The following is a 13,851-nucleotide window of genomic DNA, read 5'->3' as shown; positions in this document are numbered from 1 at the left end:
GGAAGGTGGGGTGGACATGCTTATTCTTTGTTTGTTAAAATAATAATAATAATAATAATAATAATAATAATAATAGTAGTAGTAGTAGTTGTTGTAAATTTTATATATATTTAAAAAATATTAGTTTTAAAAGTTGTTTAAAAAAAATTGAGGATATTAAGATCTCATTTTATAATAATTTTAAAAAACATTTTTAATATTTTTAACACTTAAAATTTTCTATTATCAAGTATTAAAAAATAAAAAAATTAAAAATATTTTTTAAAATTACTATCAAACATATTTTCCATTTTAAATTTTCCTAAAGTGATTTTTAAATATATAAGGTAAATTTATATTTTTTTATAAAAAAAATATTTTATTTTTATTCATAAGTTTTTAATTTGAGAAAGAAAAAAACAGTGATATGAGCATAGGCTATAAAGAAGTGCTTTTAAAACGGTTACAAAAAATAGTTTTTAAAAATTATTTTATGATATTTTGTAAAATAAAAGTATGTTTAAAATATTTTTAATCTATTTACTATATATTTAATAATAATTTTTATCTAATATTGTTTTCAATTATTCTTCATATTTATATAATTATTATTTTTAAAATAATTGTCACAAAACAATTGAAAATAATTAAAATATATATTTTAGAAAACACAATATTTATACTTTCTCGAATATATTTTTCTATTTTATTTTTTTACCCATTTTAATGCTTTTGCAACTATAATATATTCATCCTCGTCAATATTATATAATAAGAATGACCAAGGTGAAACTGGTGAAACTATTTCAATTTCAGAAAAAGTACTAAATTAAAATTATCATTAAGTTATTTTGTTAAGTTAAATCAAGTTATTCAATCTTTTTTCTAATAATCATTCAAATTCATTTAGTAATAATTTTAGAAAACGTTTTTAATATTTTTAGCACTCGAAATTTTTTATCAAATGAGTTGTTTTCAAGTATTAAAAAAGTTATAAACATTTCCTAAAATCATTGTCAAATAAGCTCTTAGTAAGCGTTAAACGTAAACCTATTAAACCTAGTTCAAGCATATCGAGTCTAACTTAACCAAAAGGTATTCGGTAAATTCACTTAAAGACTTAATAGGAGTTAATGACTTTATTTAAGTTTTTAAATAGATTAAGCATATTTGGTGAAATGATTTAATATTACAACTTAAAATTAAAAATAATTTTAAGTATTAAGTCAAAATGGTTAATTCTTATTCTTAATCTCAAAATTCTTTTACTTTATTTAAAAATAAATTTTAAGTTTGATGATTTAAAATAAATTTTAAGTTAATTTTATCAAACGACATTAATATTTAAAATCACAAGTAATAATAAATAATAAGTCAATAATTTAAAAATAATTTAACTTAAAATCAACTTAAGTAATTAAGAATTATTAAATATTCTTTAAGCTCGTTAATGCCACTGAAAGATCGACCAGACTTTTGGGCTAGGCCGAGCCCGCTACACCTAGTTCGCCCAGATCAACCCCAACCCACCCAAGCTCAACCAGGGCCCATGGAAGGTTGAAACCACTTTTAAGCTTTGTAAGAACTAGCTGGAGCCTGGACCTAGGCAGGCCCAACTTACAGGCTACCATCGAGGTCTATCTTCTCAGGTTCATGCATGAGCCAACATCGAGTCATTAAAGCTATCATCCTGCTATAATTTATAATGAACCAACCATATAAAAAATTTCTTCAAAAAAATTATTTGCAGGAACTGTTTCTATGTATTTTTCATTTTTCATTTTTATATTTTCAAAGAAAAAGTTGTAAATTAGGCTACTAAACAAGCCCATAATTGAGTGGAATGGACAAGCTGATGAGTCTATCCATGGAATCTTTACTTGAATCAAGTTGGGATTCAATCATAGCGCCAGCTTGAGGTTGCAGCCAACTTGTATAGTCCAAAAAATTTGCCATATTTGCCGTTCCAACTTCCAAGGGGCCTGCTATGAAGTAAAGCACGATCCTCAAAAAGAGAATAAGACAGCTTATTCCTCGCCTTTTTACTTTGCTGTGCAGAAGTAAAGGTCCTCTCTTTCAAAAAAGAAAAAAAAAAGGAAAAAGAAAAAGAAAATCTTTCCGTTCTCTTAAACTTCTTACCTTTTTACAATGGGGTTTTCATGGGGATGAGTAATGCTTCATGAAAGGTAATTAGTTTACATATTTTATTCAGTGTTTTATTGAATGCTTAAAATGGGAGTGTAATTATGAACAAATATGTGTTTGAATTTGATTGTGTTTTGCAAATTATGTTTGTGTGATTGCGTTAGAAGAAAGGGTTTGGTTCATGAGACAATGGGTAGATGGGTGTTTTGATTAAGTACGCTGAAAAAGGAGTTGACAGGAGGGGTGAGGAGGATGGAATGACAATGGATGGAGGGGTTGGCCCAAAATTTGAAAATCGAGCTTTTGAATTTGATGTCTAGATGTCTTGTTTTAGCAGGTTCAATGCATTTTAGAGCATGGAGTGGAGGGTTTGTTATCAATCCAGTGGAATATTTGCCCTTATGGGGTCTACAACCTTGTCTCCATGGCTTGTGGTTGTTGGTGCTGAAATGGGTATGTGTAATTTCATTGATCCAATTCCGAAAAGATATGTTTCATGAATTTTCATGATGCTTCCGGTGCTGCAAAACCGTTTTTCAATGGACAGTTGGTTGCTGGTGTCTCAGGGGTTGGCCCTCTGGATTCTTCTATCCCCTTCATGAAAGCTGGAATTTATGGGTCTTCATTATTGGGATAATATATTTTTCATGGACTAACAGTTTTTCGGAGAATCCTCAAGGGCCATGTACTTTGACCCATCAAATATTCATAATGATGTGCAATGAAAAGCATCTACTGGGTGTCTGTAGGACATTTTGGAAAACGGGTTGGTGTTTTCAGTCTGGATTAGTCTACAGTTCTCTGGTGAGGGGAATGACAGAAAAACCCGCAATGTGGAATAAGGTGCATTTTGTTAATTCGGCAAATATGGTGGCTTCTGCCCTTAGAATTGGTGATGGGAACAATGATTCTTGTGATTTCTACAGGGCAAGAAGGAAATTGGATTGTGCTTGGGTGTTCAAGCAAGGTGACTTTGACCTTGTGGTGAACAGTTAAATTGCCTAGGAATCCTTTCTATTAACCTTTGCTCAGTTGTAAAATATCAAATCATTTAATGCCTATGAACCATCATTTATGAGCACATGTGGGGACATTTTTTTCTTGATGTCTTTTGCAATTATTATCAGATGCTCTTTGCATTCATGTAATTTGTTATTGGAAATGATAGAGATGTTCCTAAAGACACCGGTAATGTTGCAAGAAATCTATAGCCAACCTTCCAGCAAAATCTATTTTCTTACTATCAAGGTTGTCCATGTTTAGTACTTTACTAGATACAAATGGAAATGGCAACAACTTCTTCATCCTAATATCCTATAATTCTAGGAATTAGTTGCTTCGACAATCTTTGATGGTCATATAAGTATCCAAAGTATGAATAAGATGGAAGTTTGTTGTCTCAACCATTCTTCTCAATCCTGATTCGAATAAAGAAACGGGCTTTTAAGGAAGTTTTTAAATTGTTGGTTCCCAGGTCTAGGGCTTCTTTCCTTATGTTGCCTAATGGTAATAGTGGGGTAGAATTGATGTCCAACCCAAAACCTGTAAGTATAATTTGCTCGATTTGCTAGGTCAAATCGGAGAGGCATCCATTTTGGTTTCCATACTGTATTGGTCCATATAACGCTTACTGATCTTTTTATTAGTACCAAAGACAGCATCATTGACTATCACCAGGCCAGGGGGAAATAACCGCACAATTTGAAACTAAAAAATTTCATATGATTGGATCAGGGTATAAAAAAACTCACGTTATTTATAAATCACTATTTATTTAACCTTATATGATTGCCTCCTTGTAGAGCAATCCGGTTGAATCACTTCTCAGAAGTTGGAGAAAACTTGGGAGCTATTATGGTTCACAAGTAGCCATAGTCGTAACTTTAAATATCTTAAACTTCTTGATTTTAAAAGTGGAAGATTCTAGCATACTGATCTATCAATTCATATTGCTTGGAGCATCCATGTATTCTTCTTGTATGAATATGTTAATCCAGCAGAACCTTTGCAGCTTCAGACCTGACTGATTTGGATTTGGATCTGTTCAAATTGCAGTAAGCTTGCATTAATTGCTCTTAGATTCATTATGAGGCACTTGAATTCAATACTTTAAATAATTTTCTGCATCTTCTTTCTCATTTTATTTTTATTTTTATGTTTGTAATCTTGTTCTAATATTTTACAAGTTTTCAGTAACTCACTTTGATTGGTTTTCTGTGGGGTTGCAGTGACCACCTGAACTGAATTCCAAGGATTGCAACTGGATTTCAATCCACAAGAAAGCCCATTTAGACAATCAAACCAGCTGAGCCAAGGAGGTCACTCTTGGTTTATACCCTGCCCAGTTGCATTTCACATCATGCAGTATGGCTTTCACTGCCCTACCCTCCTATGTTTCAATCTTGTGAGATGCTTGAGTTGATTTGTGATGAAATTTTTTTCACATGTTAACATATGATAAGCCCTATCTTGGATGGTTTCAACACTTGGAAATCTGAGACTGAGTCCACCAACTTTTGGAGTCTTATCCATCTATCTAGTTTAAGTAAGATCCAACTTTTTGTTGTTTCCAAACTGTGGCCAAAACATCTGATTTCTTGGGAAGATGTTGAACTGCACAAGTACTTTTATTTTACCAAACATGTTAAAGCTCAAACCTTGCTATATTTAAGCTATTGTTATCATATGATTTTTTGTCTTCCCCAATGGCCCTTTATTTGTGTGTCAAAATGAAATAGCCGAATAAGGAACTGAGCTTATTTTCACAGTTCGGCCCAATCCTGGTCTTTGACGTTGTACTCATTTGGGTATTGCAGGCTGTAAACTGCATTTTGTTTTTGTTTGCTTGGAATTGTTTTCTCTTTTCAAAAATTTCCTTATATCAGGCACTCATATATGTAGCCTCAACCTTGTAAGTAGCTGCAATTTTTTAAATAATGATAAATATAGCTAAAATAGCAACCCTTAGAATCAATTAGACATGAACTAGGTTCTATTGTTTTTGGACATGCATTTTTATGACATAAACTTGATGTGTATGGTGCCATATTTTTCTTTCACATGATTCTTTCTAAGTTGTACATAACTTGGATAACCTGGAGAAAGAATTGACCATCTGAACCATCTAGTCCTTTGTATTTTTCTTTATTCCTCATTGTACATATAAGAAGGTGCATAACATTGTCATTGTGTTTTGTTGGCAAGTTATAGATCTAAGCTGTTCAATTTCAAGTTCTTTTTAATGCTGAAGAGATAATCATGCTGCTGCTTGGGATGTCTCTTCCGTGGGGTAAGGAAAAATGTTGTTCACTCCACTTATAGCAACACAGCTCAGGTGGTGTCACCTGATAATGCCTCATAGCTGGGGGCTTTGCTCTCGGCTCTGGCTTAGATGGTTAAACAAGTGAAAGGGCTCCATTGTAGCACAAACTACTCTATAATACCTTTTCATCTTCATTTTGTATTTTAATGTTTCTTTCTTCTTATTTCATGAATCCATGTACTACATTGTAAAAGGGTGAGAAGTTGTGAGTAACCCAATACAAAAAAAGGGGGTTGGGGGAGGATTTGTGGGAGATTCCTAGTTCAAGTCGAACAAAATTTACCCATTGAAAAAAGAAAAAAAAACCTGTACGAAAGGAAATAAAAAAAAATAAAAAAATAAAAAAATGATGAGAAGTCTATACAACATCATGTGGCATTCTTGTCTACCATTAATCTTAAAGCAAAAGTTGACCTCATCACCCATCAATTTCAGAACTGTTCTTAATGCACTTTGTTTTATTAAGCTTTTTGAGTTAAGCATTTTTTATTGTAAGTCATTTTCCTTATTAGAGTCATTTGTATTCTTTTGAAAACATTTTTCTTAAAATCTTTTTTAGATTGGCATTAAAAAGAAAGTGATTTAAACCATTGAACTGGTACAAAAACTAAAGGATTGTGAAAATTTAAAATTTTAATGAAGCAAAGGATGAAAATGTTAAAATAATTCATTGAATACTTTGACAGTTTTAGTGGAAAGATGACTTTAAAAATTGGAACAGAACCTGATATCAGATGTTACTGTCTGAAAACTATTTCTCTTTAAACTAGAATAGACCAATGTGCATGTGCAATTTAATGGGGCATAGCTTGGGATGGCAAATCAGTAAGTTGAAAATTGGTTCTTAAGGAAGCCTGTATTCTTTGATAAAGAGGGATAGTAGATAGTCCTTGTGACTCCATTGATGCGCTATAAAGCCTGAGAAGCTTGAAATAGGTTGAAACATATCTGAGAAACAATTAACATGGTCAAGATTGACATAGAGGCTGAATGTTTGAGCTGAATTCCCAAAGAGAGCATCTAACAGAGGAAACGGAGGGTGCCCTGCCAAAAGAATTTGGAATGAGTATCCTGAATGGAGTATCTCCAAGAACTAAGGAGCTGGGGCAAGGTTATGCTCTTTCTAATGATTTCCTATATTGATATTTTCTGTAAGTAGAGTACTTTTTTTTGTGATGCAGATAATATATTGTTAATTGTCTTTTACTGTGAAAAAGAGAGCCATTATTGGAATTAGAAATAGATTCTCACATTCTCCCTAAGTTATCTAAACAAGCCTTGCTTTATTATCCCCTGTAATCCACTTATGCCAGTAATTTTATTCTTTAAGGAGCCTCTTTACTTTATATAGAATTATCCTTCAGTGATTTGCCATTAGATCTGGATAAATCTAGTAAAGGGATGGGATTTCATCTTGTCTTTCTCACAGAAATTGGTAAGCAAGGAAAACTCTTTGTTCAAAAGGACTTTTGTGCATTCTTATCTTGTTTCTATTGCTTCCCAAGTTAAGAGGGAAAACAGTAGAAGTGTTCTTTACAGGTATGGAGATGGAAACTGCCAGGAAGAGGCTCCTAACATAGATCAGTAATTGATCTTATATTTTCTATGTACATTTCATTTTGTGAGAGGATAGACTGCATGATTTAAAAAACTTCCTCCGGGAGTACCTTAAAAGATGAAAGCTACTCTGAAGAGTATATATTTTACGGTCGTGAGGGGGGTGGAAATGTTCTAATCCTCATCTCAAAGCATAAACTGTACAATGATCAATGATTAGTTTTATTACCTGTTTTCTGAGGGTATTTGGTTTTTCTTTTTCATACTTCTCACACCAGGTACGACTTACTTTTTAAACAAGAAGGATAATTTACAACTGAATTTTAATAAGAGACCTGGATCTTGAGGGAGCAATTTTGATAAGATCATAGTTCTTGTTAACTGCATGGAGTATCCTATTGTTGCTCGGTGGCTTCCAATCATTGTGAAATGCATACATGAATCACTGTGACAAATTAATGAACTTTTCATAAATATGTACAGTTAAGGGCATGAGGCCACCATCATGGGAATCTGGACCATATACAACTCTATGCAGGACAAACTCAAGTTGGTATGTCAGCATACTAGCCGCCCATATTTCATTGACCGTTGGATTGTGATATGATTTTCATGGGGCAATCTTTGATCCTTGGCCCCGATGCTTGAGTTCTCAGGGAAGTTGTAAGAGTTAGCATTGCTTTTGATCCTTAGATTCTCATTATTAATAATGATTTCTTTTGCCATCAAGGGCAAACTAGTCAATCTGGAACTTATGAAAAGTTTGAATTGTGGTGCTTCTGACAGAAAATGGACCTTTTCCTTGTTGTCTGCTTCACAAACAGCGGGAGCTACTGCTATAAAAAAAAGCAACACTAGAGTCAGCCATGTGCTTAAGCAAGGTAGCCTCCTGTTATCAAAATTAGACATAGATCTTGGCTTTTATTTATTTATTTATTTTAATGCAAATTCTTTTTTTTTTTTTTGTTTATATAACATTTCAATTATGACTTTGATGTTCTTTAAGATGGATGTGCATGTTCATATGGTAAAAAGTTCTTGGATAATACATCCTAACCTTATTTAATAGGGCTTTGTATGTTGCAAAATGTATGGGAGTACAATATCCTGGGTGCTGATAGCTTAAATGTTTCTTTTCTTTGTCAACTCTGTTGCCTGCATATGCTATCTTAGATAGGTTCTCAGAGAATATTCTCAATAAAGGTTCCTAGTTTTTCTGATGTCAAATTGGGAGTACTTTATTACGTGGTAACAACAGTTTTCAAAAGTGTCACTGAAGTTTGAGTGGTTTCAAATGCCAAGGTGAGTGTTTTGACCTACCGCATCTTGAAATTGTAAACTTGTCCACATGAGTTATACTACTTTTCACATGAAAATCTACAGGAGCACAGTGTGCAAACAGAACCATGCACTGTGTGAGCTAATGAATACCACTGTCCCAACAGTTACAACACCCAGATGCCCTCTTGACCAGCTAGAAATGACCTCTTTTTGGAATTCACTTTTCTTTTAGTTTTTCTGTGAGGCTGACTTTAGATGAATATGATGGAGTATGTCAATGAGAAAGACTTGTCAGGCTAATAGAAGTTATTAGAAACAAAGAAAGAAAACAGTAGAAAGTATCAAGGGCAAGACCATGAAGCACAGATCTTCACATGCTTGGGGTTCTTAAAGAACAAAAGAATTAGGTTTGAGTGTGAGGTTCTTGTTTGAATATTATCTCTTCCAATGCAATGAATTGACCATTGAACACAAACCTTATTCTCTGATGTCTTGCTTTTAAATATACTGCTGCTGAATGAAAATATAAAATTTTTTCATTCTAGCTCTTGTTCAAATTCAAATCTCATGTAAAAATCTAGACATGTGCATATTTGGACAGCTGGTTCAACTTGGAAAATTTTCCTTTAGGCTATGTTGGTTCTAGAAAATTTTAGGAAAAATGTGAGGGAAAGAAAATAGTGAGGAAAATTAGAAGAAAAACAAATGTGAAGGAAAATAAAAAATAGATTTAAAGTCTCTAAATTATTTTTATATATCACGTCAAACTCATTTCACTTATTCTAACTTTTCTATATAAAGATTAAATAATTTAAAATACATAAATTTTCAACTAATTTTAATTATATTTGATATATATATATATAGATATATTTGTTTTGTATTTTACATGGTAAAACCCAACATGAGAAATCATTTTTCTTAACATTTTTTTTTAATTTTCCTTAGTTCCTTTTGGAAACCAAACACAACCTTAATTTCACCATATAAAAATGAAGACAGCATGTGGAATTACTAGGTGCTGATGGTCCATAGATTTTGAACTTAAATGTGTAGTAGTACAGACAGGGCGCTTCAGAAAAATCAGTGGAAGTTAAACATGGTGGGTAGCCACAGTCGGGATAATGCTTTGAAGTCACTGACATGAAAGCCCCCATCAGTTTTAGCCCCTCTACAATTGTTGCTATCACCAGCCTGTTGCTAACCACGTTTTGCCCCATTGTGGTAAAATGATGCTGCCTTCACTTGACATAAAAGCATAAAAGTGGACCAAATTATTAACCTGGTTCTACCATTCCAGTGAATGATGGCAGCAGTCTTATAGATTATGAAGGGCAGGGCAGCTCTGGTAATGGTTTGGTCAGAAGCATTAAGGGGCCTCAAGTTCCTCGGTTTTCTTTGGATCTGAAAATTCATGGCTGATTTAATATATTACTTGCACAACCTGTATAACGACAATTCATTTTTATATGCTTTTCTGTTTTCTGTCTTCTCTTACCTTCTTTCTTTTCAATTATGGTTTAATGAAGGCTACTTCATATTTCTGTGATGCATGTGTGACTTCTTGGTGCTGCAAACCATAATGTATTTGGAACTTGGATTCATGAGAGAAACTAATCTGCTTTTTATTCATTAGCTTAATATATACATCATTTATGGGGCTGATATTCACCTGTCCCTTTTGCAAGTCTATTAAATAATTCATATTTAAAATGTTTAACCCATTTGTTCAACAAAATTTCAATAAGCCCCCCCACCTCCCCATTACACTTACAGTTGCGGAGAAGATGTGAGACATACTGAATTTAATAGCTATCAATTTACAGTATTTTCCCCTAGGCATTTCTCCAAGTACACTAAGGGTCCCATCTTTATTTTTAAATCATGGTCCTTGTCACAAGAAGGGTGTCGCCTTTCGAAAAATTCTGTGGCCAGGAGCAAGGATTGCCAAAGGATCATAAGCAGATTTTCTCTGTGCAAAGGCTTCCCAACGTGGGCCAAAGTGGGTCCTCCATTCTTCCTGTGTAGTGTAGTGGGGTAGATATTGTTTCACTCCAAGACGGGCTGTTTTGCAGAAGTCCAGAATTCTTTTGTTCCGACTTAAGATATACTCTAAACCATCAGTTCCTGTGGAAGAGGGAACTGCAGAGGAAAGGAATGCTACGAGGTAGAAAATATCTTCCTCTGGGATAACAGCAGAAGTTCTATTGTCCCACCTGAAAATGGAATAAATCAATGAATCAACTTCTCTTAGGATTTTCAGAGAGAAAGAAATCAATTTATCAACCCTTACTTTGATTTGTTAACTGGGTAGATAAGAATGGGGCCATTGCTGGTGTCTTTAAGAATTTTTCCAAAAACTTCTTCAGCAAAATTGTGTATCTTGCTTTTGGGAACCAGAAGATTGAGCCATGGGTGTGGAACCTCCCACAAGCCTTTTGAACGTAGTTTGACCTCAGACACATGAACTCTATCCAAGAAATCTATATATGGAACTTCTGATAGGAAAAGTGTTGATGGTATGTAGCTTAACTGAGACAATAAGCTCTCAACTTCCTGCATCAAAAAAACAAATATATTTGAGGATCTTTAATTGTTTATTTATTAATGTCTTATTCAGTTATCAACTTATTTGAGGAAATCAAATAGATGGCAAGTCGTTGCATGCTTCACCTGGTTGATATTGGTATTGTCCACTTTGAAGTTCTTGGTTAATTCTAGGCAGAAGAGAATTTTTCCATCTGACTCAAACTGGCTGGCCTGGACTGGATCTTGTGGATTGAAGGATGATCTCCAGTTATTTAGGAGACCAGTCCTGTTTATTATTACAAATCCTTCAATATAATCAAATGTGTTTTCTGCAGATATTAGATATTCCTGGTCTCTGGCAAATGTGGAGAAATCTGAGTACAGGACCCGGATCCATTTCACCTGTTCAAAATGGAGAAGAGAATCCTTCATCAGAATTCAGAAGGTGGTAATTTCTTCAATACCTAAGAACTTATCATTGACTCAAATTTTAGCAGAAATATGGTTGTTCTTACCATTTTGGGTGCTGGTTCTAGAGAAATTCTTGCTCGAGTAATGATGCCAAATTGTCCTAGTCCTCCAAGAACGCTGTGGAAGAGGTCCCCATTCTGATTCTTCGAACAATTTATCACCTCTCCTTTTCCTGCACTCAGTTCCTTCCACAAGTCAACACTATGTACACAAAAAACATTCTTTACTTAGAAATTAATCATATCACAAAATCTCTAGGTGTGGCCAAGGTCAAGTCACAGCCGCGTAATGAGAAAACCTGGAAACCTGAGAGTCCAGTTTCCAAAGACCAAAAGATCAGATAAGACAAATCAAAAGTTACTGGTATTATGATTTGCCCATTTCTCATCACACGTTGGTCCCTTGACCCTTGTCTCATCCTCTATGATGCAGTTTATCACTGCATCATAGGTTTGTTTCTCTTTAACAAACCTGTAACAACCTCCAGCCAGTGGACATTACTGATTTGGGGGCCATGCCGAAAGGCCTGTCCACTGATCCCAGCATTGGAAAGAGTACCGCCAACTGTGAGGTGTAGGTAGTCTGTCCAAGATTTTGGTGCTAACCCATATTTCAGGCTTTCATGCAGGATATTTATCCACAACTCACCACCAGAGACGTCCACATATGGAAAATTTCCTGTGTAAACCTGCATTTCAGTGCCTTGGAGTGATTCCATGTTGATCACAACTCCTTGGTGAGCTTGTGCTTGGCCTTGGAGTGAGTGGCCATGGCCTCTAGCTGCAACTGTGAGCTCTGAACCAGGACCCATTCTCCAAACATGCTTTATGGTCGTGGCAATATCAGAAACTGACTTTGGATGCAAGACTGCCTGAGGAAGGAACTGGTACCGGTTCCCAAAGTCTCTGGCTGCATGCTCAATTCCATGGAAACTGAAATGCCCGTCAACAGAAAGTGTTTCCAATGAAGAAGGGATGATGGGAAGACAGAGGCTGATGTTAGCGGTTAAACAGCCCAAGAACAAGATGACAAAGCTCGCTATGAAACGAATGCTACTTGGCCTGAGGAAACTAATAGGTGGGTATCTCATTTTTTTCTTGAGAAAAGATGGGAGAAGCCAAAGACAGAAGCCCCTCAACATTGTATTTGTTTCTATGTGAGAAAAGAAAAAAGAGAGGTGTAGAAGAGCCAAGGAAATGAAGGGCTGAGGAGGGAATTTAAAGGTGAAGATTTGGGTGGCAGAGTCAACCTATCCCCAGTGGTGAGCATCCGTATGAAGACTGCCTACTTGGGTGGGAGAGTTTTAGGATTTTCTTTTTATTTCTCCTTTTTGGGCTCTTTTGTTTAAGAGAGAAGCCATCACATATGCCAAGTTGAAGAGAAAAGTCACAGAAAGAAAGATTTCACAAATCTTGCACTTTTTTTAACAGTTGCAACCACATTGTCACCTTTTCCATCAAGGACAAACATGTCTCAAATTGTTTCTCATTAACCCTGCTTAAGGATACCTTTGCCATTTCTACAAAAGGTTATGGCCTTGCTGGGACGTGCCTTCGTCTGCCTTCAGTGACAGGCTTGGCCATAGAAGTGTCTTTCTCACATGAATGATGAAGTTTTTTCTTGAATTCATTGCTTGTCCAAAGTAAACAAGGCGTATCTTCTTTCAGATCGGATGAGAGGGACTAGTGGGGATGGCTAGATTTATTTGAGAAAGGGAGAGATGGGCTAGCAGGATTTGTATGGACCCATGGGACAAGTGAATTTCAAATGGGTATGTGCTTTGTTGGGGAAAGGGCTATGATTGGTATAGTTGGACCCGTTTCCCCAGTGTGATCGGTTAATCACAGGGGTCGAATTTGGGATGACAGCTTAGAGGAAACACCGAAAGACTACCCTTTGCCTATCTGCTGCAATGTCTTTGATGCCTCAGTTCCCAGCCATGGGACAAGCCTAAAGATTCTCCTGCTCATGTTTTGTGTGCAAAGAAATCACTTCATTTCAATTATTGTTTCTTTGCCGTGTCTTACTTGTTCTTAGTGACCATAATGTGACCTTAATTTGCAGGCCTCACCATGTGTATATTATGTGCAAATATACCCGTCTTGCACTCCTTTTTTTCATTGTGTACTTGAAAGTATATTGTTATATACCCCATAGCTTCCTTTGCTCTTGAAACACTCCATTCTCTTGCTGCCATTCTTTTCTCAGAGACAATCTTCTCCAACAGCTTACGGAATCAATTTTTGATGCCGATAAAGATCCTTCATTGGGGGCTGATAAAGGCATCTTTGGAGTTGGATAAGGGTTAAAAATTTGTCATTAAAAGAAAGGACAAATGGATGGGGGGTATTTTCTGCCATGACTGCTCATGCCATATGAGGTACTATGGAAGATTTTGTAGGAAAAAGGAGATACCAACAGGGGCCCCTACTAAATTTTTTACATGGGTTTAGGGAAAGGAGCAGATTAAAGTGCAATTAACCAAGTTTTTTGAATATGCCCAACAAACTTCTCTTTCTCTAAGGAGAGTTTCCTTACAGAAGAATGTTGGTCCTAAAATTTAAGGA

General features: G+C 35.1%; 1 protein-coding gene and 1 long non-coding RNA gene across 7 annotated transcripts; one reads left to right on the top strand and one right to left on the bottom strand.

Annotated features, from left to right (window-relative positions):
- The first annotated feature begins 1,819 nt into the window (after nt 1-1,819).
- LOC117928717 lies at nt 1,820-13,466 on the top strand. Of its 6 annotated transcripts, none has more exons than XR_004653646.1 (7): nt 1,820-2,165; nt 2,462-2,967; nt 3,051-4,178; nt 4,353-7,666; nt 7,790-7,884; nt 11,149-11,258; nt 11,901-13,466. It is a non-coding gene; the product is annotated as an uncharacterized LOC117928717 (long non-coding RNA). The 6 variants fall into 6 exon arrangements; XR_004653645.1 differs by having other exon boundaries at nt 2,462-4,178; nt 4,353-6,557; nt 7,487-7,666; XR_004653648.1 differs by having other exon boundaries at nt 1,822-2,165; nt 3,051-3,091.
- LOC117928716 (cytokinin dehydrogenase 9-like) lies at nt 9,889-12,450 on the bottom strand. Its single transcript, XM_034848710.1, has 5 exons — nt 11,756-12,450; nt 11,329-11,456; nt 10,958-11,215; nt 10,578-10,840; nt 9,889-10,500 (listed from the first exon to the last, which is right to left on the bottom strand). The coding sequence occupies exons 1-5, from the start codon at nt 12,423-12,425 to the stop codon at nt 10,179-10,181; spliced, it is 1,641 nt and encodes a 546-aa protein (XP_034704601.1). The 5' UTR covers nt 12,426-12,450; the 3' UTR covers nt 9,889-10,178.
- Nucleotides 13,467-13,851: the final 385 nt, after the last annotated feature.

Source organism: Vitis riparia, chromosome 13 (assembly GCF_004353265.1).
Source record: "Vitis riparia cultivar Riparia Gloire de Montpellier isolate 1030 chromosome 13, EGFV_Vit.rip_1.0, whole genome shotgun sequence".
Classification (NCBI taxonomy): Eukaryota; Viridiplantae; Streptophyta; class Magnoliopsida; order Vitales; family Vitaceae; genus Vitis; species Vitis riparia.
This window is presented reverse-complemented; position numbering and strand designations above follow the sequence as displayed.

Coding starts and splice junctions, on each gene's coding strand:
- LOC117928716 (XM_034848710.1), bottom strand. CDS start 12,425: ATGTTGAGGGGCTTCTGTCTTTGGCTTCTCCCATCTTTTCTCAAGAAA. Junction 11,216..11,328: donor TAGAACCAGCACCCAAAATG/GTAAGAACAACC, acceptor CATTTTGAACAG/GTGAAATGGATCCGGGTCCT. Junction 10,501..10,577: donor TACCCAGTTAACAAATCAAA/GTAAGGGTTGAT, acceptor TTCCATTTTCAG/GTGGGACAATAGAACTTCTG.